Source organism: Capricornis sumatraensis, chromosome 5, assembly GCF_032405125.1.
Source record: "Capricornis sumatraensis isolate serow.1 chromosome 5, serow.2, whole genome shotgun sequence".
Lineage (NCBI taxonomy): Eukaryota > Metazoa > Chordata > Mammalia > Artiodactyla > Bovidae > Capricornis > Capricornis sumatraensis.
In genome coordinates, this window is record NC_091073.1 from 96,854,788 (window position 1) to 96,880,670 (window position 25,883).

At 42.0% G+C, this 25,883-nt stretch overlaps 1 protein-coding gene and 1 non-coding gene across 2 annotated transcripts in view; both read left to right on the forward strand.

The window, feature by feature from the left end:
• The window catches only part of SND1 (staphylococcal nuclease and tudor domain containing 1), a 422,890-nt gene that overhangs the window by 237,887 nt on the left and 159,120 nt on the right, over positions 1–25,883 (forward strand). Inside the window, exon 14 of the mRNA XM_068972577.1 lies at positions 3,143–3,215. Coding sequence (XP_068828678.1) covers positions 3,143–3,215 — 73 coding nt within the window. The remainder of the gene's footprint in view (positions 1–3,142; positions 3,216–25,883) is intronic.
• LOC138080506 (U6 spliceosomal RNA) lies at positions 21,562–21,668 on the forward strand. The gene has a single exon (XR_011144966.1). It is a non-coding gene; the product is annotated as a U6 spliceosomal RNA (small nuclear RNA).

Genomic DNA, 25,883 nt, shown 5'->3' on the forward strand with positions numbered 1-25,883 from the left:
AAAACAATAGCCTTGACTACACAGACCTTTGTTGGCAAAGTAATGTCTCTGCTTTTTAATATGCTGTCTAGGTTGGTCATAGCTTTTCTTCCAAGGAGCAAGCATCTTTTAATTTCATGGCTGCAGTCACCATCTGCAGTGATTTTGGAGCCCAAGAAAATAAAGTCTGTCACTGTTTCCATTGTTTCCCCATCTATTTGCCATGAAGTGATGGGACCAGATGCCATGATCTTAGTTTTTTAAATGTTGAGTTTTAAGCCAATTTTTTCACTCTCCTCTTTTACTTTTATCAAGAGACTCTAGCTCCTCTTCGCTTTCTGCCATAAGGGTGGTGTCATGCGTATCTGAGGTTATTGATATTTCTCCCAGCAGTCTTTATTCCAGCTTGTGCTTCAGCCAGTCTGGCATTTTGCATGATGTACTCTGCGTATAAGTTAAATAAGCAGGGTGACAATATACAGCCTTGACGTGCTCCTTTCTAATTTGGAACCAGTACGTTGTTCCATGTAAGGTTCTAACTGTTGCCTTTTAACCTGCATATAGGTTTCATAGGAGGCAGGTCAGGTGGTCTGGTATTCCCATCTCTTGAAGGATTTTCCACAGTTTGTTGTGATCCACATAGTCAAAGGCTTTAATGTAGACAAGGAAGCAGAAGTAGATGTTTTTCTGGAATTCTCTTGCTTTTTCTATGATCCAGTGGATGGTGGCAATTTGATCTCTAGTTCCTCTGCCTTTTTAATATTAAGACTTAATTTTAAAGAATTCTGGTTTGTTTCAGATCTCATATGCATACTTTTATCCATATTTTCTGTTTGAGGTATGATGGTTTTTCCCCTTGGAGTAGTATGTTTAACTTTGGTTAAGTCCTAAATTTCTGCTATGTCATAAAGCTCCTTTGGGATCATCAAGAGAAAGAATTTTAGTTTACCACCCCTCTGCTTTTACAAAGAACGTGTTTTCTGACTTGCTGCCCAGGCCCTGTTCTTTTTTCCTCGTAGTATATGAGGTGCTCTCCAGCCCCTAGGAGAGGCCAGGCGTTCAGCAATGTTCTCACATGAACCATCTGTTTACTGGGTAGGTCCGTTTATTTTGGTTGTCCTGATTGTTAGAACAGGAGAAGGCTGTAGGCAGTTTGTGCCCCCACAGGACCTGCAGAAAGCTAAGCATGCCTCGCCCTGAAGGGAAGCAACTTACAATTGGGGTGACGGCGAGCTTGCCCTGCCTCATAGAAGGTTTGTTCCCAAGACTCCTCCTTCAAGTTTATGGTAGAAAAATGGGGAAAGCTTGTTGGTAGCAGGGGAGACTGTAGAAACAGAACACAGTCTGGATACACACAGGGCTTAGGAGCTCAAAGAGTTGGAGCTACTGGTAGTGTGGAGATCCCAAGAGACCAGGTGCTAAACCTTGAGAATCAGCCCCCATCTGTGGTCATCATCAGATTCCCTGAATGATAAAGCACTGGTCTAAAATTAAATGGAGAAATTTTGACCCACTTGCAATGTCTAAAGCCCTTGCCTTGATTCAAATTCAGGAGGAACTGTGGCATTCAAGGAACTTGGGAATATTTTCTTTACATTAACAGTTCAGAGTAGAGCGAGTTGCAGTTTTTTTAAATTCTGTATTTTGATTTCTTACCCTCATCACAGAATGGAATCTGAGTAGAACGGGAAGTGTTTTGTTTGTTGTTTCTGAACAGAGGATGTTTCGGATAAGTTGAGTTAAGAGATAGGTCCCCTGGGTGGAAAAGGAGGCAAGTGATGAGGGCCACATATGTAAGAAATGACTGTTCCACTTTGCACTGAGCAACTCCCACCCAGTTTGATTTGTGAATTGGATTTAGAAAGTTAGGACTTGAGAGTAATACCTTAGTTCTCTTCGTTCATGGAGCCTGAGTGTGAGGAGGGCTGCAGTGTGGTTCATAGCGTGAGGGTCCGACACCTTGACCCTGGTCTGGGCAGTTTAACACTTTCTCTTGGATATGGAAACCCTAGAAAGTCTAGTTCATGAAGCAGACACATTCCTGAATCTTTCTCTGTCCCTAAACACAAATGTTCCGTACATGGCAGTCTGCACAAAGTGTCAATCACTCAGTCGTGTCTGACTCTGCAACCCCATGGACTATAGCCTGCTCTGTCCATGGTATTTCCCAGCAAGAGCCCTGGAGAGGAGGATTGCCATTTCCTCCTCTAAGTGTTCGTGAAGGTCTTGACTAATTGCTTAGTGCTGTACCATCACCTTTGAGTCTGCAGTCCCTCACTGTTACACAAGTGATCAGGTCCCTGAAGCTACCACTCAAGGGATTAGGACGCAAAAGGTGGGAGATTGGACCAATTCAATTAGGACACATTGGACCAATCCAATTAGGATGCAAAAGGTGGTCAGATGTGGGTTGGAGGATCCCCTGCTAAACTCATTGTCATTACAACCTGAGACGGATCAAAAATGAGGCTTATTCTCAATTATGCACCTTTGCTAATTTCTTCCCGATTTAATTATTATTTAGTGGCCATGCTGCACAGCTTGCATGATCTTAGTTACCCAACCAGGGATTGATCCCAGGTCAGACAGTGAAAGCACTGCATTCTTAACCACTGGACCGCCAAGAAACGCCCTTCTTCCCCCACATTAAAAAGATTTCTGTACAATATTGCTTCATTCAGGGCAATTTATCTTTTTACCTGGGAGAAACTTATTTCCATTAGAATTGGAACGCTAGGTACATATATTGCATTGAAAATGTTTCATGTGATTAAACCCAGAAAGAAACATTATTACTTCAAGAAACATTATTACTTCTGTTTTTTAGGAATGCGCTCTTCCAACTGATTTTTCTTTTATGCCTGGAACAATGCCTTTCATTTGGAGACAAGTTAGGGAGCCCTCTCTGATAACAAGGTGAACAGCTGGCCTTAACTAGCAGCCAAGCCATGGTTACTGGGCTTAGGGGAAGAGCAGACGTGTACCCTCCCCGCCATGGAATGTTCTGAATAACACCAGCTACTCAGCAGTGTGCCTTCTGTAGTCACACATGCCCAGTGAACTGACCTCTTTTCTTGCCCCCTTTCCCACCCTCCTTACCCCTTCCCACTGTGGTTTGTATTTTCATTGAGCGCTTTTTTCCCCCATTTCTCTTTCTTTACAGAGCTATTAAGAATGGCAAAGGATTGCATAGCAAGAAGGAAGTGCCTATCCACCGGGTCGCAGACATATCTGGGGTGAGTTGTGTCGTTGAATGGAGCCATGTGACTTTGAGGCGCCAAGAGCTTGGCTGCTGCTTCACTGAAGGGCCTCCGCTTATGTGTTTTCTGTAGCTCATTTGTTTTCAGGCACTGAATGTGAGTTTTTCCACAGCTTCTGCTAATGCCTCTGTAGAGATCCTGTTTTATTCTCTGGGAAAACAGAATTTAAACCAGGGCATAAAACCTCCCAGCTCTCCACCTGAATTTTTACTTAGTTGCTTTTCCATTTTCTTATTATCATGAGTTAGAAGATATTTCTCTTGAGTTGTGTTAAAATGAAATTACCTTAAATAAAAAATAAATTTCCTGTTTAATTCTGTGACTGCAAAGTCTTAGTGAAAAAAAATGTCAAATATAGATTTTCAGACAAGTTTAGGAATTAATCCTAATGAATGAGGCTGGAAAGTTGTGAGCATCCTTTGAGCTAACAGATCTGTTAGATGATAGAAAAGAAGAGGTGATGTGGATACTTTTGAGCTGCCTAAAGGCTGTGTCCAAATGACTATTTGCGACTAGGATGTTAACTTGCATATTTAGGAACTTCTGTGTCTGAATTAGATACCTTTGTTAATTGAGGCAGTTTATTCATTTATTCAGCAAGTGCCTACGGTGCCTGGAACTGTTCTCAACAGTGAGGATGTAACAGTGAACAGGACAGATGAAGACAGATAAGGTCCCTACATGCAAGCACTAAAGAGAGACAACAGTAGTGCCAGGGAGCGACCGCTTGGAAGAGACATAGAGCAGCCCAAGGCGGTAGTGAGGGTTCTGAGTTTGATTTTGATCAGGGGGCCAGGGAAGACCCTCTGTTCCTGGGACACGCGCCATCCAGTTCTGCTCCCATAGTCACTACTGGGTAAGGAGGGGCTCTGGGTCCTGTGTAGAGAGAGCACATAGCCCAGGGGACATGACAGAGGAGGAGCTTGTCAGCCTCAGCTTGGACATTTGGACTGCTGGCCCTGGGCACCAAGAAGAAAATACTGTTGTAAACAGAAGCTCAGCCGAGCCCACAGCAGTGATGAATCCCAGTGTATCCTGTTCTGTTGTGTCCCTGAGCCTGACTCGGGCTCTACCTGTAGTTCCTTGTGATGACTTCCAAACCCGTCTGGCCAGCTCTCTATTGCCTGAGTGTGGTGTTCCCCTGTGGGCTTCAACCACTGGCCTTCTGTTAGACTTTCCCTCTCTGTAGCAGGCACTGCATACTACAGGTTGTACAGTGTGACCTATATTAATTGCTCTTCAGTCAAGATATCATGCCACTGTTTATCAAGTGAGGTACATAGCTGAAGTCTGGCTTTTGAGCTGCAAGTGACTATGTTGCGTCTACTGAGGCTTATGTTTCACAGGTGATTTTCCCTGGTATCAGGCCAGTTTCCTCTCTTGTTTACCATGCTGAGGAATTGTTCATGTGCGTATTAATTTCTCTCTGTATCTGCTGTGGCCTTCTCAGCCATATTTCTTTTAATGTCATTCTTTTGGTCAAATCAAAGGGTAATTTTTGTTTTGATTTTTTAACTGCAGCGGGGGGAAGAAAGTTGTATTTTGGGAAACATAGTGGTGACTCCTGCACTGAGAGCAGATGTGCCCGCCCCAAAGCTCTTGTCTGGCCCACACTCTGGGGCCATCCAGAAGCTGAATTGAGCCCTGGGATGGTGCTCTGTTTTGGCCTGCAGGGTTCGTGTCCATGCTTAGAGTGCCCACTGGGATCGAGGTGAGGCCCTTGATGGCTTTTTGAGGCAGAGTTACACTTGTTTTGGAATTGTCCTCTTGGCATTCCCAGCACAGTGTCCTAGTAATCTTCAATGCTATCTTTGAATCTCATACTGCCTCCTACCTTGATGTGTTTCCTTTGTGTGGGTTTTGTGTTTTGGTAGCCGTGAATCTGAGGGAACTTGTCTTCATGATCCGCACCCCCCCCCCCAAACTGTAGTTCAGTTTCATACGTACTTTTATTCTCTTTGCTGCCTAGATATTGGAGAATTGGTTTGTTCTTACATTACTCAAAAATAAATGCAAGTCAAATTCCTCCACTTACCACATAAATAAAAGAGGATAGCTGGATCACGTGGGAGAGTGAAAGTGAAAAAGCTATTCCATTCAATAGATGTCAGAATGACCTTGTCCACCTTCATCACACATTATTCAGTTTAGATTAAGGGCTTTTTTGGTGCCCTCTCTAACAGAAGAGTTTTGTCTCCCTTTTCTAACCTTCTCTTCTTTCTGTCACAGTATCATGTTCAGTATGTGTGTGTTGAATTCTCTTGCACTATATAAGTGTGATGTATGGGTCTCCAGTTTCCTGAAGTGTTCCGGTAATGTTACTGAGGGACCCGTGCTCAGGTGGGGTCAGTCAGGCCAATGGTTTACATCCAGGTGAACTAACAAACATTTGAATAAAGGTCATCTAATACAAACGTGTAATGGTTTCATTAAAGTTTGTAAAAAAATTTTTTTTAATGTTTGTGTCCCTCCCTCCCCTCATTGGCCACCCTCTCAGTTGCAGGCTGTGGTAAATGGCAGTGCTCATTGAGCCAACAGTATATGCCGTATGCCACCACGATGTTGACTGTGAACTGATATTCACGCAGAACCTCTCACCCCACCCCAGGACACATCCTTGAGAGAGAAAAAGACATATGTGCTCTTAATATTTTGTTTTCTAAACATACTCAAGTAATATGCTCTGTGGAGGAGGTTATATATCATGATTGGGAGACAGATAACCCATAAACTTGCTCTAGTCTTAATGGCCTCCCACTCTTAGAGTTGGGTTTCTACCCGTTGTTCCTATCTCTTCTCTTCTGTTTTGTAAAAACGATTTCAACGGGTCAGGGTTGGAGTGCATGAAGATGTCTCCTGTGGAGAGTTAGCAAGTGCAAGACCTGCTTGGCTGACTCCCTGCTGTGGGGAGTTAAGTAGCCAGGTGTAGGAGTGAGTGGCTGACTCTCTGCTTGGGCAGGTGGGATGCTGGCCTCATCCTATGGTACTGAGGCAAACAGGCCATTTCATGTGCAACCATCAGCTTTCCCTGGGACTGGACTGGACTGGGCTGATAGATGTTGGCTACCAAGCATGCTTTCTAACTTGGAGTTCTCTTGTCCCCAGTTGAGCTCTTACATGAGAACTCATCACAGTTTTTTCTTTTTGACTTTTCAAGAATGTTACGATGGCTCCCCAGTGTTTAGGTTGTGTTGGGTTTTGATTTTTGTTAAAGTAGATGATTTTTGACATCAGTGTCAATGGAATGTAGTGTTTTTCATAAGGTTCATGGCATCTGTAATGCCAGATGCACAAACCTACCTTTTGACTGGGGCTAGGATATACTTGACTCTTCTGCATCTCTGCTCCTGTTTCTCAGGGTATCCACTAAGGGGGGAGAAAAATCTGGGAGTTTGGGTCCTGAAACAGTTGCTGGTTTCCTTTATTTCTGATTTTTGAAAGGTGAAGGAAATAGGCTATGACACGCACCTGTCACCGCAGTCCTTGTTCCCCTTGTCCGCTTCCCTTCCAGGCCAGGACGGTTCTGTGAGCATGAAACCCACTGAGAATCTGATCGACTTGGTGCTAGATCTGACTGCATTTGTAGAGTGGTTCTGGGGCAACTGCTTCCGTTCATTCAACCCTGTTTTCATTCTTTGTGCCTTTTCTTTCTCCCTGATCCTGTCTCCACTCCCCACCTCTCCGACACACAAAAAGTCAGAATGCGAGTTAGTGGAATGTAAGGCTGTTGCTTATCTCCGGGTTATTATTGTTTTTGCTGTAGCCTGCTCTGTAATAAATACAATCTCCCGCAGATATAACGTGCAAAACAGGCAATAAGATGTGGCTGGTGCATGGCTTACTGTTGTTCTGGTAAATCAGACAAATCAATTATAGTTCTGAGGCAGGAGAGAGTGCCCCGCTCCTCAGGCTGCAGCCCACGTGCACCGGTTTCTCCTCTGCCCCGCTCACTGGCACCAGGTGCATCCTAGTGACCACTGGACTGTCCCTCTGTTCGCTGTTGTGTCGTTTCCTCTCGGGTGCGTGTGGAGTTATGTGTGTTTGTTGACGACACCACGAGAGACTAGAGCCTCGTCCAGCATCCTATCCACTCCAGCCACACTTCTAACAGTCCCAGAACGGGTCCGATTACTAGGATGGGCCAGTCCACCTCCCAAATGTCTTCTGCATTTCCATGATAGGGAATCCTGACAACTCAGAAGCAGATTTTGCTGTTATTTATTCTGTTCTTCTGTCCTTTCTTGTATCCCCACAGGGCTCACTTCAAAATTGTCTTCTTTGCTCACATTACATAGTCACTTCCTAGTAACCTCGTCTAGCCATGACTGGTTTTTGTTGGAAATGCATGCTATTACTAATACGAATGTGCTGAACCGTGGCCTGGAATAGTCCAAAGACTGGCCATGGGGGTGGGAAGTGGATGGGGTGGGGTGGTGTTAGGTTTTCAGTTCCTTATTTCTCCATTAAATTGTGAAGCAAAGACCTGCAGAGTTGGCCAGTGAGGGTCTCACATGTAAATACAGAGGATGGAAGTATTCCTTTAGAATAAATAACCGGGTAGGATGTTAAGCATGTCCTCCTGACCTCTGCCTCCAGGTTCTGGTTTTGCAGTGCCTTTTTCAACTTGAGTAGCCCTGTTGTCTTGTCCTCAGGGTATTGGCAGCAGCCTTTCCGGTGGAGGCTTATGAACTGTTACAGAGGTTGTCTTTTTTTAGCTCCCAATGGAGTTGGGCCTCAGTGTAAGAGTTTTAAAATATTTTTGGCCGAAGAGATTTAAAATATGGTTTGTCCAGCAAGTCTGGGGACGGTGTACAGTCACACGGGAGCTTTATAACTCAGATCTGTGTTAACCTGCAGTTTCCCCTGTGTGTATTCCGACTTGGCTTGTTTAGACTGCTGACTCTAAGGTTCCGCTCAGCTTCTTATCACCAGTGACTTGCTAGTACCAACACTCCTTTCTTGTTTTCATAGCTCTTCCCGCTTTGGCTCTCCCTTAGCCTCTGAATAACCTCCTTAACATTCGAAGGTCCCTTTTGTGCTGACTGCACAAGGTCACGGCCGAGGGCCCTGCCTGGGGGTTCAGTTGCTTAGCCCTTGAGCTCCCTTCACACCGTGTATTTGCTCCCCTGGGGAAATCCCAGAGGAACCTCGTCCTGCAAGAGCCAGCACCCTGGCTGCTGACCTTGCTGCTGGAAGCCGCGTGTGCTCCATGAGGTTGACAGCCCCTCATGGGGAAGGCATGCTGAGCGCCAGTGCTGGGTTCTCACGTGCTATTTGGTTTTTGCCAATTTCGGGGAAGGTGGTATTCTCTTTGTTCCACTCCTCCTCTCCCCCCACAGAAGGTTCTGGAACTTGTCACTCCAGTCGGACTGCAAGGTGCAGCTCATCGACCAGCAGTCTCCCCACAGTCTCAGAAACACAAGGCAACTGTGGTCCAGGCAACTGCAAGAGCAGAGTGGCCGCCGCACTGGGAATCTCTTCCTTCCTCCATCTACTGAGCCTTTCCTTTCTCCATCCCCTCCCCTGCTCCTCTCCCATTCCCTCCTGTCCTCCCCATCCTCCCATCTCTCCCCACAGCTCTCTTCTCCCCTCTCCTTCTGCAAGAGAGCTTGTAAGCAGACTGGTTGTAGAAGAGTTGGCTTCAGCTGGTCACCCTCCCTAATGGCCAAGGGCATCGCGTTATGGCCTTTTGTCCGTAGTTCTTGCAGCCCTTGGAGTCCTGTGTGGCCAGTTCTTGTTTTGTAAAGCTCTCCTATTCACACTCCCCAGAACTGCAGCAGTATCCGTCTCTCCTTCTAAAGAAACCCAAAAGCATTTATGCTTTCCATGGGAATAAGAGAGACATCTTATCTTTCTTAGACTGAACATGTTTCTGAATGAAATTGCAAAGAAATGCTGGAATTTTAAAAAGATTGTATTTCAGCTTCTATCACAGTTAGTGGTTGTATTTAAGCACCTCCTTTTACAAATTTAATCCAGTTTTCAACTGAGTTCTATTGTCATTTTTTTTTTTTTTTTTGCACTGTTAGACACTAAATGTAGGACATATTCTCTCACCTCTTTTATTTTGTTGGGAACATCATGAGAAATTGTTAGTAGAATTTGAAACTGGCAAGATGATCATTGGGTATCCTTTCAGTGGAATGCTGGGTGCTACCTGGTAAACCCTTTGGGGTTATCTGATGCTATAGCCTCTTTGCTTTTATCTGGGTCGTTTCGCACACCTATGGAGAGAGAATTTCATCTGAAAACCTGATGAGGAAGCAAATGATTCCTGTTTGTATAAATGTGGAAGCATTTGGATGAAAGTGGACGCATTACTCACTAAGTCACGTCCAATTCTTTTGTGACCCCATGGACTGTAACTCACCAGGCTCCTCTGTCCATGAAATTCTCCAGGCAAGAATACTGGAGTGGGTTGCCATTTCCTTCTCCAGGATCTATATATCTATATATCTCCTCCAGACCCTGCTTTGAATCACTTATAAAATCTTTCTGATTCCTTCATTAATAAGTGGATAAATAAAATTTTGACACATCTTCATTTTATATGTGTATAGAAGTCATGAATTTTACTAGTTCCCTTTAAGAGGGGAGGCAATTGCAACACCAGACTACTTATAACATTGTTTTTATTGGCTCTTCTATACCTGAAAATGTAGAGTCATTTGGTTGCAGAAGTTCTTTTAAGAAATAAAGTTCTAAAGTGAATATGTCTCTTTCATCTGCAAAATGCCCCATTCCATGCCCCTGCCTTTCTTGGTCTTCTGTTTTCTTCACCAACAGGCTTTTGTGTTGGAAAATTTAGGTGTCTTAGTAAGTTGACATAGAAGGATTGGACATTGAGGATAGGGCCCTGTATCTAGACATGTGTTCTAGCTCTTAAATTCAGCACCTCTGAAGATATGTTTGATCAGGTGACTTGCCCAGAGGTGGACCATTTTTAGAGACAGGGTTTTTTTTTTTTTTTTTCCTTGCTTCTTTCAGTAAAATGTCTTACTTCCAAAATAATCTGTAGACTTGATGTGCTCCTGCAGTGAATTCTGTTTTCAGGAAGTTTTTCTGCCGCACATTTGTCTAGTTCCCTTCTGATTTCTTGTTTAACTGACTTCACTCAGAGGGATGCATACAAATGAGCTCTGAGAAGCAGCGTCCTCCCTTTCATTTAAGTGGCCTGAGCTGCAGTTTTTTTGTCTTCCTTCCTTTGTTCAAAGAAAGGAGAGAGGAAATCGAGGGAGTCCTGGAGCATTTCTTCCAAAGAGAAAATGTCATCTGTTTTCAGACAGCTGCCTGTGGTATAGACTGTGCTTCCACTGGTTCATGCTCTCAGTTCTCTTTTCTGTGCTCTGGGCGTATGGGGAGATTGTTCTATGAGTCTGTTTTGTGGGTCCAAAATTGGCTGAATGAGCCTGGTACAGCCTGGCTAAACGAATGTTCAGGTATGCAGGAGGCAGTTGATAAAGTTTCTGATTCCCAGGTTCAGGTGTGCGATTGGGTTGTTCGATTTGTGCCATGACTGCCAAGTGATGTGATAAAACCTGAAACGTTTCTGCCCAGCCATGGCTTCACTCTCCACTTCCCCATCATAACACTACTTAGCCCTAGATTGAACTCATTTTGTCCTGTGGCTATTGCTTATATAAACATCTCAAAGTAAGTCATTTTACTAACCCAGACATTCTGCTTACTCGAGTTTTAAGGCTTTATTTAGCATGCTTCCAGCTTATTCCCTGCAGAATGTTGTACAGAATGTTGGACACTCCTCGCAGTGTTGACTTCCAGATGAATATCCTTGAATCAGACCTTAGGGCAACTTTGAAATTACCTAGTTATTTTGTGCCTCAATTCCTCGTGAAAAGGGTATTCTCAGGAATAAATGATAGAATTTGTATTATAAGATTAGATTTAGGAGTGTTTGAATTTGGAGGAAGACCTGTGTTCTCTTGTAGGACATTACGGGAACATGCCTGGCTACTTCAACCACCATAGAGAATATTTTCATATCCATTCTATTCCATTATTTCAAGTTGTCAGTCCGCTGACTGCAACTGCATTATTGATGAGCTCTTTTTGAGTAACTGTCTCTTCTCTCCTGGCCATGCCCTCCTCCTTCTTCAGGCTGTTTCTTTTTTTCCTGGCAATTTTCCCCTTTGATCTTCACTGCCTTCTCATGGTGCCTTCCTTCAGCATTTACGCAATCACTTATTACCATAATTTTGTATTTGTTAGTATATTGATTGGTAACTGATCTTAGTTGATGTACATACAGTGATCTTCGTTAGTAGTTGCTAAACTCCTGAGAAAATGCTATCTTTTTTATATCTCTTTATAGAGCCTGATTTAGGTTTGATTTACCAAGGGATGACCTAAACAGAATGAAGCTGCGTTTGAACGAATGTGACCCCCTAGATCCTAGGTGTATGGTTAACTGTGCTGGTTAGTAACTAGAAGTGAGAGTCTGGTAAAAGGATGCAACAGGAGGATGGCCTGTTTTCTAGAATACAGCAGCAGTATGGAAAACCTGGTTAGCAGCATGAGCCCGAGGATTAGATCACCAAATTCAGGTCTTGGCTCAGGGTTTTTATTACTTTGTCACCTTGAAGTTATTTAACCTCTCTGTGCCATAGTTTTCTCATCTGTAAAATGAATGTAATAAGGGTCCTTATTACCTCATTAGGTTGTGGTATGCTTCAATGAGTTAATACATCCAAAGTATTTAGAACCATTGACCTAATGAGAGAGACCAATGGTTCATGTGGTGGTGGTGGTGATGATTAAAAGGCGGGGTGTTCTGCCTAGCATACGGAAGTTCCTTGAAAATGATCCATCCATCCTCATTGGTAATATTTGTATTCCTTCCTTCCTTTTTATCTAGTTCAAGTCCCAAACTGTACTCCTCTCTTGAGTTCTTCTACTGCCTCTTTATCTTCCCTTGGCATTTAACCTGTGCTGTCTGGCTTGTGTTTTAGATGCGTTTGACATGTTGAGTCATGAATGAATGATCAAACAATAAGTATTGAAAGCTTATTATAGCCCCTGGCTTCCTTTGTGGCTCAGACAATGAAGGATCTTCCTGAAATGCAGGAGACCCCCAGAGTTCAATCCCTAGGTCTGGAGGATCCCCTGGTGAAGAAGATGACAACCCACTCTAGTATTCTTGCCTGGGAAATCCCATGGATCAAGGAGCCTGGTGGTCTGCAGTCCATGGAGTCCCAAGAGTCAGATACAACTGAGAGACTTAAACTTGATTATATTCCAGGCACAGTGCTGGGTGTTGAGGATGCAACATTACAAAGGACAGGTGCAGTCCTTCTAGGTCATATGCAGCTGGGTCTCTAATTAGAACTCTAATAGAAGTATGAAAGTGTTTTAGCTCAGTTGTGTCCAACTCTTTGTGACCCTATGGACTGTAGCCTACCAGACTCCTCTGTCCATGGAATTCTCTAGGCAAAAATACTGGAGTGGGTTGCCATTTCCTTCTCCAGAGAATCTTTCTGACCCAGGGATTGAATCTGCATCTCTCCTGCATTGCAGGCAGATTCTTTACCATCTATGCTACCTGGGAAGTTATTGACCTAACTTGAGACTTGTATCATCACAGTTGTTCCTTCTTCCATGTGGTCAGAGACCATGTTTTAAGTGATTTTAAGTTGAGGGCTAAAAAAGAAATTAGTTGGAGGTCTTATTCAGGGCTGAAGGATATGATTATGTACCAGAAGGTCCTGTGGCAGAAAGTGGCACGCAAGTGTGGTAATGAAGTCAGCATTTCTCACTTCATTCTGGCCACTCTGCAGAATGAACAGTAGCTTTAGTATCTTTACCTGGTTAGGGGAGGACTTCACAGTGTACTGAGGGGGTACTGAATGGTGGCTGGAACTAGGTTTTTGGCAGGGAAGGAAGAAAGATAAGTGTGAGATCTACTTTGATAGAAAAACTAGTAGAATTTGGCCACTGCCTGGATTCAGAGGTCATAGGTAGAGGATGAAAGGTGGGTGTCATGCATGTGTATCCTAATGTCCAGCACAAATAACTGTTGATGCTGCTTTTCCCGTATGATAATTTTCCTCCCAAATATATGCCACAAGGGTTTGCAATTCTAGACCTTTTAAAATTGAGTTCAAATGGTCCACGGCCATAAAAGTGGATGGGCCTCGCGCATGAGTTAGTCCTGTTGGATGAGTGTACAGAATTACCCAGAGAGTTAAGGGAGAAGAGGGGTCCCTAGGTCAAGCCCTTTATCTCCAGATTTTAAAGAATCTTTAAAGGGAATTTCCCAAGTGTGAGGGGAAAAATCATAGAAACTAAAAAGTAAGAGCCTCATGACACCAGTGACAACCATAATTATTAATACGTATGCACCGTTGGAGACAGAAATGGCAGTGATATGAGATCCTTAGCTGCAAAGGAAATATCTTGACCAAAACCCTTGGTCTGAATTCTCTGCCATCACTCACATATTCTGGGGTACATGGTTTCCGCTGGTAGTCTAGAGCCTGGGAGTCTCACAATGAGAACCTCAATGCAGTATCCATATGCAAATACATCATATCCAAGTTGTAAAGTCACTGGTTGGGGGCAGCATGAAATCTGTGTTTTTCTTTAGGAAGAATTACAGCTCCCAAATGTACCCCAAGACACAACATGTCTAGCAACTTTAAAGTTATTTTTCTTTATGGATAGTTTCATTATTGTTTAGCCTGTGATTACACGTTTTTCTTGTATGTGTGGAATTCTGGGTACTTTTTAAAAAATTTTATTTTATTTATTTTTGGGTGCACTGGGTCTTCGTGGTTGCACATGGGCTTTCTCTAGTTGCAGTGAGCACGGGCCTCTCATTGCAGTGGCTTCTCTTGCTGCGGAGCATAGGCTCTAGAATGTGTGAGCTCAGTAGTCGTGGCCCAGTGGATTAGTTGCCTCTCAGCATGTGGAATCTTCCCGGACCAGAGATTTGAACCCATGTCCCCTGCATTGGCAGGCAGATTCCTAACCACTGGACCACCACCCTTCTAAATACTTTTAGTTAAATATCTCTGAGCCCAAAGTCATGCTCTTTACATCATGCTGCTGACTTTACTAGGAACACATTTTCTTACCCTCCCATTGTGCTAACACATGATTTTCGTTTTTCATGGAATGTCAACGCTCCTTTTGGCTCTAGACCACAATTGTCTAGGTTAAGCATTCATCCCTCAGGAGAAGAGCTGCTTGGTTTGCTGCCATCAGTGCCATGAAGCTCTGTGCTTCAGATGCTGGTTTTGAAGGAAACATGGATCATGTTTCTCATGCAGTTTTAGGTTGGGATGTTTTCCAAATCAGTTTTCAGGCTTTATTACAGTGACCATAATATTTATTTGTCTCAAAATATATGGAACAATTATGAAGAACTAATTCACTCAAGAGAATGTTGACTCTTGGCTCTTAAATTATCTGACCTGAATAATTTGCAAGTTTATCTGGGAAAAATCAAATCAGCCCCTGAATGTTAATATATTTTCTTCTTTTAAAAAAAAAAACTTTTATATTTCTTAACACAAGTTTTCTGTCAAAATTTTTGTTTTTAAGTGCCTCGAATATAAATAAGCCAAGGAAAGAAAATAATCTCTACTAGTACTATCAGAAAATTTTCAGTAAGAATACATCTGTTCATCAAAATGCGGGGTTGTTTTCTTTCTTCACTTTCTCTCCTGTTCCCCCCTCCCTTTTGTAAGTGATGGAAGGTTTTTTCAGAACTGAGACTTCCACTGTTGTATTTCTTAACTGTGGAGTCAGTGCCTGGAACAGTGACACATAATGGGTGCTTCATGCCTTTTTCTACTTAATTATTTTTCACATGAATATTCCTCTTTTACCTCACTTTCACTATCTACCTAGTATTGTCTTACGTGTTGTTGGATACTTAGTTTATTTGGATTATTTTTTCCTTTCACAAAAAAAGTCATTGGTTCCTTTAGCTAAATCATAGTCTGTAGTTATTTTCTTAGAGCAGTTCTGCTTAAAACAAAATAGAAACTTAGACCAAAGGTTAGCATGAGTGATTTAGCAGTATCATTATTTACCTATAAGTCTTTATTGAGTAAAATGATTAAGTTTTAGTTTAATGCATTCTTATACACTGACCATTTTATGTCTTAATAATTTCTACCATAATGTATGTCCTTTTTCTCTGTTTCAAAAACTTGAATTTAACCTTCCAAATTTTATAGTAATTTCATTAATGCTTCAAAAATGTAAATATTAACTCCTCCACAATGCTTTTTACTTAAATTTGTTGAACCTAAATTGATACGTCTGCAAGCAAAAATGAATGTTCCAGGTAATGGGTAGGCCAAAAAGATCGTTAGGAAAAAACCTGAACCTTTTGGCCAACCCTGTACTTTTAGGGGGTGAGATTATTTTAATCATCTAACCTTTATTTAACATTTATCTTCATTTTTTATGTCCTAGGTTGCTTGATTTTTTTTTTTCTTTCCCCTTCTCCATCCTTTTCTGAAGTTGTGTTCTTGTCTCAGGTGAGGCAGAGTTTAGCATGGCATCAATTTCCTTGCCTCTGAGTTCTTGATTTGCCCATGAAATGAAAACTTGTGCTTCATAAGACCGTCTTTTAAATTCTTTACTCTGCACGTATTATTTTAATTATATCTCTCAAGCCATTTTGTGGTTCTGTAATAAATTCTCACCTCTTGCATATAGAGACTTCAGAAGTGTTACAAATTGATCTACATTTTTCTTTTAAATTGTGTTCAGACCTGTGTGTTACTTTTTAATCATAGCCTCGTAATTGATAATTCAGTTACAGACACTGGTTGATGTGCTTTGTTCCATACTCACACGGTCACATACCATGTATAAGCTATGTTTTTAGACCATTCTCATGTCCTTTTTCTGGAAATGTACAAGATGGTTATTGTAGTATTCCTATAACTTATAATTCTTTTTTTCTTAGAAAAGTAACAGCAGCATTGTTAAAAATCTAAAAGGCCCTTTTCTCATATCCCCATTGCTTGTGTTTATCTTTAACAGTTTAAAATAGGAATACTACCTTTAAACTATTATCACTGTAATCATCTATTTGATATAAATTGGTTTTTCTACAATTTGGTTTTTCTACAATTTCTAAATTACATGTTTTTTGAGAAATAATTAGCCTGAAAATAATGGGAAGATATGCTTTCCCCTTTAAACATTTTTTTTGTTATAAATTGGTAATTTTCGACCACTATCTTTGGTGTCCATATTCTTGAGCAAATATAATTGTTTCATAATAAAATACTTTCTTTGTATCATAACTAAAGCATTCAGTGGTATCAGGAACATAGTATATTACTGTGCTCATGGATTATGAAAAGAATTTATCTGTTGTTCAGAGTTCTCATGGATAGTCTTTTACCCAAATAAAATCTACAAAAGCAATCCTATATTTACTTACCTGACCTAAGATAAAACATTTGCTCCATAAAAGAAGAATAGGATTTCTTTTTTAAAGGAAAAGGTTGTCAGGAGGAAGATTTTTAAGGAGGAAGACATGGATTCAGGAAGTACAGCCTAGGAAAGGATATGAAGGGAATTTCCAAGGTCAGCCCAGGACATCTGCTGTGTATCAGGCGCCACGGGCCACCGTTCATGCAGAGGTCAGTAGGAGGACGGCATCACTCCAGGGAGAACTGGAATTTAAAAAGTCATGATTTTAGAAATACTGAATTCTTTAACCAAGGATTGTAATAGTCATCTGTTGGAGAGCTAGAATCTGTAGAAATGGGGATGGGGTAGTTTGGGTGAAGTAGTGGGTGGGAAAAACATGGAGTTTATTTGGAAAACCACAAATTAGGAGCCATAACTCTGAGACAGTTGTGGATTGGCAGACCGGAGCAGAGATGTGGCTTGTCACTGCCTTGGTTATCCATGCTAGAGAAAGAGAATTGAAATTGGAAGAGAGCAGGCTTATAGTTGATACCGTATCCTACGTAGGTGTAGACTTACCTCTACTCTTGTTGTCTGAGACATAGAGATATCATCAACTGCACTTTCTATACACTAAACTTAGAAGCAGATTTTTTTTTTTTTTTGGTCTTAAAGAGTAACCAAGGGCATTGTATTTCCTGTTGGTGATCAAATGTAGGTTTTTCCTCTCAAAGGCTGTGACTTCATTTCTAAAGATTAAATTGAACGGTTCTTACAGCATAATTTCAGCCAGTTAAATTTGGGAAACTGAAAGTCATTTCAGTAAAAGAATTATCTCTGAGCCTATATAGAATGTTCATTTGATTGGGAATTGGGTATTATTTTATGCACATTAAGCCAGATCACAGAATGATTTTATTTCAAGGTAGAAAAGAAATGTCAATAGACGTATGCACTTAGTAGTAATCTTTTCATTTCTTGAGTAGAACATTTCCTCTGTATACCCAATTGAGGATGGCATCATGCTTACTCTTAGCCATTGCCTGAGAACTGATACTTCTTAGGGTGCTTTTGGGAAACATAAGTTTTTTTTCTATGGTCGTCTAACCTTTTGCTTTCTCATTCAAACTATTTTGAGTTTAAATTTTTAAAAGGACTTCAAAGCATTGACTAGCTAAAGTGGTTTACCTAAAATATAATTACTGAGTACTGAATTTTGAACTTGCTATTCACTGTGAAATACATATAAACTAGTTGATTAAGAAAATTTTCTCGAGTTAAAAATGAAAATCTTGCTTAGTCTACCTACCCAAGACATTTTTTCCTTTTTTTATTGTTGGTGTTTTATTTTTATTGGAGCATAGTAACTTTACAATGTCGTGTTAGTTTCTGCTATATAGCAAGGTGAATCAGTTATGTGTATATATAAGTCCCCTCATTCTTAGATTTCCTTCCCATTTAGGTCACCACAGAACATTAAGTAGAGTTCCCTCTGTGTGTGTGTGTGTGTGTGTGTGTTTAATTTAGGTGTAAATGGACTTTGGTAAACATGTATACATGTGACTATCGCCACGGTCAAGATAAGAGGCTTTCATCATTTCCCACCTCCCCCACACACAATTCTTCCATCCTCTTTGGAGTCAGTTCCCAGTCCTTCCTCTGGTCCATGGCCACCAGTGATCTGTGATGTGTCTTTACAGTTTAACCTTTGCAAGAATGTCATAGAAATGGAATCATGTGTTTGAGATTCATCCATGTTGTTACCTTCTTTTTATTGCAGAGTAGTATTCTACTGTGTGAGTGGACCACAATTTGCTTATCCAGTCACCTGTTGAGGGAGATTTTGGCTTGGGGTGATGACAAATGAAATTCTGATCATATTCTATGAGTCCTCTAATCTCTTGCTGGAATAGGATTTGACTTTCTTTTAATTGGGCTGCTATGATTGTTGTAATGCTGCTTTGCATGTTTTCATCCTAAACACGATTGTGTCTTTTCTTCTTAGCATTTGCCAAGTCCCGCTTTCTTTTCTCAGTGTTGTACTTCATGGAACAGAAACAGATGGTGGGCAAAACCAACCCAATAAAAATATCCAGACTCCTGTTTCTTGCGGGCTGTAGAGGGCAGACATATCCTCAGTGTTTCACGTCTGGTGGTAGAGAAAATTTCCCCTCCATGTTGGGGATACAAAGAAAAGAAAGAAAGGTTAGTCGCTCAGTCATATCCGACTCTTTGCAACCCCGTGGACTGTAGCCTAGCAGGCTCCTCCATCCATGGGATTTTCCAGGCAAGAGTACTGGAGTGGGTTGCCATTTCCTTCTCCAGAGGATATTTCCAACCCAGGGATGGAACCCAGGTCTCCCACATTGTAGGCAGATGCTTTACCGTCTGAGCCACCAGGGAGGACCTTGGGGGTGTACAAAGGAGGTGTCCTTCTTCTAGCAGGGTAAGTGTACCCCACAGACTCCTTCTGCCGTTTGGTCTCTGATTTTTAGGCTGCCCTCTCTTACTAATTGGTGAAGAAGTTGAAACAAGGAAGGAAACCGAAGGTCATGTTCTCTGAGTGTGCTACCGATAGAATGCAGCCTCTCAAGTTTAGGGCTTTCGTCCAACTTAGTGCTCCTGCAAATGTCCTCTTGATTCATTCCTCCCAGGAATGGAGCCCAGAGCCTGAAACATGGTTTATCTTACGTGCCAACACTTTGAAGGCCCGAGTGAGGCGCTGTGCCAGCTAACTAAACACTGTGAGAAACTGTAAACCACAGACAACACTTAATGAGAGATTATTGATGGCCCAGCTTCAACACCTTTTTCTTTGATAGTGTACGTAGTTTCTTAGATTGTTTTTCCAGTCAGAGTGGTTTTGTGTCTAGAGTTCTCTCCTGTGTTCACTTCATTCCGGGTAAACTTGCACCTCACTGCTGTTTACACCTTCCACCAGCGCCCTTTACAGCCGCTTCACCATGAAGCATGGCAGACCAGCCAGGGAAGGGGAACTTTGTGGTCGCTGGAGCTGGGGGCATTCCCAGATGTCCCCTCCCAGGGTGCCACTGATGTCAGGAGATTGTCTCGCTAGACAGCTGGTTCTTGAAGGGAATCATAAATTCCTTCTGTGAATTGAAAGATCATATGGGGCCCTGGAGCCTGTCCTTTGGGAAGGAGGGAGTGTGGAGTGATGGAGTTCCTTTTTGCCTTTCTGGTCAGGAATGTGGTTATGCTCTGCCTGCTGTGTGATTGCGGAGGTGATTCTTCTGGGCTGGAGTGCCCTGACCACAGAGATACCTACGATGAGAAGTTAGCACAGTACAGCTTAAAACGAGGGTGTATATTTGCTTCAGTAACCTTAGAACTGACTTCCATGTTCTCTTTTTTGCTCTCTGTATCTGTCCACTTGTACACAGATACTTTGCTGCTTCAATATTAAGGTTAGTTGGACCCAAACAGCTTTGTGTTCCTGAGTCCTTTAGCCTCAGGTTAGCCCTGCAGAGACAGGATTGTCAGCTCTTTTGGAGGGGGAAAGGAAGCAGGAGCAGGCAGTTCAGGACGCAGTTGTACCTGCAGGAGGCTTCATCATGTTTGAGTTCAGTTTCCCAAGTGCTTGTGGAGTTGAATACCCCCATGGTACTATTATAAGCTCTGCATGTATTTGTTTTTAGTTCTTTTTCCTATGATGTTAATCAAAGAGTGATTGTGATGATGAGACCTAATTAGTGAGTTTCATTATTAACAGTTCCCATCTGAGACTTGCACATGATAATCCTGAGTGGTTAATTGTTAACTAATAGGTTTGCTCACTCCCATTTCCCTGTGCTGTGCTGTCTGCCTCTCACCAGTCCCAGCTATGTTATGCCTTGTTGTTCAGTCGCTCAGTCGTTTCTGACGCTTTGTGACCCCGTGGACTGTAGCCCACCAGACTCCTCTGTCCATGGAATCCTCCAGGCAAGAGTACTGGAGTCCTTCCCTAGGGGATCTTCCTACCCTCGGTATCAAACTTGTGTCTCCTGCATTGGCAGACAGATTCTTTACCACTGAGCCACCGGGGAGGCCCTTGTTAAGGCCCACTCTGTGGCTATTTTCAGTGGAAAAATCATAGATTTCACTTTGCTGGCAACCAGTGTAAACTGACCACCAAATCCATGTTCCAGAATTTAGAGAGGTTGATTTGTATTTAGTTCTGTTCTTTGAGGATACTGGGGACCTACCTATGTGAGTAGTGTTCTTGTGACTCTCTGCCCTGTGACTGCCATGTAAGGGTTCTCCTTTCCTTGTTCTCTTCCCCACCCCATCCCCCTCCACAAGTTACCCACTCTCCCAAACTTGGTAATTCATTATACTCAATAATTTCAAACATGTGTTTGCTTACACAGCAAAGTACTTTGATAGAGGTAAGTTACAGTCTCAGTGATGAAGGGGATCTTTTATAGGCATTGGCACATGCACCCACGTTTACAAGAGGTTTAGACTGACCATCGGAAGTGAGGGCAGAGTAGGAGTGTGTGCTTCAGGTGTGTTTACAACCTTTCCCACTCCTGAGGATCATCCTGCCTTTCTTCAGGTCCTTCAAAACCTCACTCCTATAAATTTGAGGTATAGATATTAACATCCTTTGAAATGAAGTCACCCCAGGCACATTTGTTGCATCATTACTTTCTCAATTTCAAGGTGCATTGAGGAAGCAGAAACATTCCTTAAAGAGACGCCATCCACAGTAGCAGGTTAAATGTAGCTAATGCAACCTTAAATTAGCTTTTCTAGGAGGACAGAAAAATACTTAATGTTTGGTTTGTTTTGGAGCACAGGTAATGTGAAAATTACCACTGCAACAAAGAAGACTTATCTGGTCAGAACTACTGTTGCTTCTTGATTATTTACACTGGTGGAAGGGAATATAAGTACAGAAAACTATAGCTAATATGTCCCTATGGTGCTCGCTTCGGCAGCACATATACTAAAATTGGAACGATACAGAGAAGATTAGCATGGCCCCTGCGCAAGGATGACACGCAAATTCGTGAAGCGTTCCATATTTTTTCTAAATGTAAGACCAGAAACTATAAAACTCCTAGAGGAGAACATAGGCAAAACACTCTCCGACATAAATCACAGCAGGATCCTCTATGATCCACCTCCCAGAATTCTGGAAATAAAAGCAAAAATAAACAAATGGGATCTAATTAAAATTAAAAGCTTCTGCACAACAAAGGAAAATATACGCAAGGTGAAAAGACAGCCTTCTGAATGGGAGAAAATAATAGCAAATGAAGCAACTGACAAACAACTAATCTCAAAAATATACAAGCAACTTATGCAGCTCAATTCCAGAAAAATAAACGACCCAATCAAAAAATGGGCCAAAGAACTAAATAGACATTTCTCCAAAGAAGACATATGGATGGCTAACAAACACATGAAAAGATGCTCAACATCACTCATTATCAGAGAAATGCAAATCAAAACCACAATGAGGTACCACTTCACACCAGTCAGAATGGCTGCGATCCAAAAATCTGCAAGCAATAAATGCTGGAGAGGATGTGGAGAAAAGGGAACCCTCCTACACTGTTGGTGGGAATGCAAACTAGTACAGCCACTATGGAGAACAGTGTGGAGATTCCTTAAAAAATTGCAAATAGAACTACCTTATGACCCAGCAATCCCACTGCTGGGCATACACACCGAGGAAACCAGAATTGAAAGAGACACATGTACCCCAATGTTCATCGCAGCACTGTTTATAATAGCCAGGACATGGAAACAACCTAGATGTCCATCAGCAGATGAATGGATAAGAAAGCTTTGGTACATGTACACAATGGAGTATTACTCAGCCGTTAAAAAGAACTCATTTGAATCAGTTCTGATGAGATGGATGAAACTGGAGCCGATTATACAGAGTGAAGTAAGCCAGAAAGAAAAACACCAATACAGTATACTAACACATATATATGGAATTTAGAAAGATGGCAATGACGACCCTGTATGCAAGACAGGAAAAAAGACACAGCGGTGTATAACGGACTTTTGGACTCAGAGAGAGAGGGAGAGGGTGGGATGATTTGGGAGAATGGCATTCTATCATGTATACTATCATGTAAGAATTGAATCGCCAGTCCATGTCTGACGCAGGATACAGCATGCTTGGGGCTGGTGCATGGGGATGACCCACAGAGATGTTATGGGGAGGGAGGTGGGAGGGGGTTTCATGTTTGGGAACACATGTAAGAATTAAAGATATTAAAATAAAAAAAAAATATAATAATATGTCCCTATGCATTCTCAAAGCCTTGAGACTGTTTAACTCAACTGTGATAGCTGCAGCAAATATATTCCCAGACCTCATGTAAACCAGCCTGAGGTTGGTTTACTCTGCAGAAAACTTGAGGATGAGGATCTTTGTAACAGTGTTCCTAAACAGAAATATTTGATATTTAAGAGTCTTACCTGTGCCTTAAGTCTCCATGTTGTTATTTCTTTAAATTTGAGGTCATTAATCTTTATTTTAAAAAAATATGTTTGGAGTTATAAGGAAATCTGTCATTTCACCAAGTCCTAGAAGGTCCTGCTTTGAATTATTGGAAGAGAATTTTAAATGTCATGTCAATGACATCCTTTCAACTTTATCATTTGGCTGCCCTTGAGATCCACCTGCCATCTTCAGCTCTTCATTAGGGCCTAAACTGGGCTCTAATCATGTTTTCTCTTATTTACCTATTGCTGAAGCCCTTAGAAATGAGTATTGGAGCCTAGCACATTGCTGTACTTTCACAGGCTCTTAAGAAGGCAATCGTTTAGCCGTAACATTTAGTCCATTTTCTAGTAAGATAAGCAAAAATCCTAAAATGTTAAAAAGAAAATTTCATAGCTAAATTCGCAGAGAATGACTTATAACTATATCACTTGAGGGAACTTGTCAGTCTGTCTTTCCAACCTTTTCATTTGAGCCACTGAAACAAATGCTAAAGGTTTTGAGAATTTTTGTATTGAAAAGAAACTTGCCAAGCAAAGGAAGAGCTTGATGACTAGGAAAGACAGACAGATACCATTGTCTGCCTGTGACGTGAGTTTCGAAAAACTGATGACATCTTCTGGTGATTGCATTCAATTTAATTGACTTTTTAAGAATTTTTTATTTCAAAAACTCTACCACCTTGGGCAAGATTTCCATCTTTTCCTTTAATGGATGGTCCATGGGCATATTGCCTGCTCAGGAGGATGAGGAGGTCTGCATTCTGTCTCACGGTTCTGCCTCTGGGAAGAGACATGGCCAGTTCTCATGGGTTTTTAAAACTTGCTTTCATGGCTTCCATTGTCACAATCGATGGCATGTCACATTCCCTTTGCTCTCTTCCCATGTATTTCTGGAATAGGATTAAATTGTAGGTTGAGACTTAGGAGGAGTGAGGAACATCCATTGTTTTATTTTTATCGGTCCATCTGTCTGTATCTGTCTTACATGGCTAACAATAGGGCCCCTTCATTTCTCTCTGATTCTCTGTCTGAGTATCCCTTGATAAACTAGGTAATTGTTAGCAAAATAGGAGTTTGCTGCCACTTACTTTTTTAGTATTAACGTTAGAGGTGTACGTGTCTGTGTGCAGTTTTATTCCCGTAAGCATCTTTTTCTGAGATAAATACATTTTAGAGATGGTGATGAGCAAATGTCTGTTTTTGAAAAATGTAGATTACTGTGGTCTCCAGGGAAAGGCCTTCTCTTTAGAGACCTTAAGTTGCCTCATGATTTGTGATAATCAATTTGATAATTGTTGTTGACTTATTGGCTCAGCCCAGAAGTAATGTCGCAGATTTAGACTAGCATGCATAAGGGTTTTAATCAGGTGGTACCTTCCTTCCCGTGGAGCATTTGTCTTGCTTGACTGTTCTGGACCTCAGCCAAGCGCCAGAAAAGCATCTTCCCACTGTATATGGATAGAAGAGTATGTGTTGTTTAAGTGTTCATTGGGGAAGTTCCCAACCCACTAAAGCTCATTGTTACCTTACCTTTTTACCAATGCGCCCTTAGAAAAACACTGAGAATAGATGACTGTCTCTCCTTTTCTCCAAGAATCTGTTTAAAGAGAAGGATGACTCTCATTACTATAAATATTGCTTTCATCCCAGCCTACCTCATGGCTTCTGAATGAGAGGAGCCCCTTTGGCTGCTGTGAAGGCTCTCAAATACTTGATGGCTTGTTAAATTTTCATTATCTAATGTGCATTAATTTAGGTACAATAGCTCTGTTGCTAGGAGCAGAGTTAGGAAGGAAGAGCTTGGCGAGTGCAGACGGCTTCTGTCGTCCGAGTTGGGCAAGTGTGCAAAACTCGCTGTCCTCTGAGGGAGCTTGGGGCTCTGCTGGCCACGCTGCAAACCTCTGAAATTCATCCAGTGACTGTTCGCCCAGCAATGCCGCATGATACCTGATGCTTGCTTACTCTGTCATCTGTTTAATTAGCTGGAGAGACTGAAAGGATTTGATGGCTCTCAGCTCCTCTGAAGCTGAAAGCTCTGAGGTTCAGAAGGTCCATGAGTTGGTACTCCTGAGGGTAGATACTTACACTTTGGGTTGATGCATGGGAAGAGTTTTTTTTAAACCCCTAGAAAGTTTCACATGCTTTTATCATTTCTGTAATTATTGGTACTGACATGATGTGGTGTTTTCTGGTCCCTGTGGATCACATTCTGCTGTTGCAGGTTTCCTGGGCTGGGAACAGGAGCTGCATGCCCCGGTCCCTCCTCATCCCTGGAAAGACAGAGAGCAGGGCTTGAAGCATTGAGTCCTCCCCACCGACCCTGCAAAGGCTGCACTCTCCTCCTTGTTAGGAAAACACAGCCTGTTAAAGACTGACAATGAGCTGTTTTGGGTTTCCTAGAAAACGGATTTAGGGGCTCTGTCAGGAACCTGGATGTTATTTTTCTTTTTTTTTTAATTGAACATTAAAGGTTAGGTTAAACTTTGAAGATGGTAGGTGTTGGTCTTTTCTTTAGTTTTCTGTAGGAGGAAGAAGAGCTCTTCCTGTCCTAGAAGAATGACATTCTCATTTCAAGCCACCATCCTAATTTCTTTAAAATTGTGTGTTTATTTGTGGCCACACCAGGTCTTTGCTGCTGCGAGCGGGCTTTCTGTGGTTGCAGTGAGCGTGGGCTGCTCCTCGTGGCAAGGTGCCGGCTCCCCATTGTGCTGGCCTCTCTAACTGCAGAGCACAGGCCCCAGGCACATGGGCTTCAGCGGTTGTGGCACTTAGGCTCAG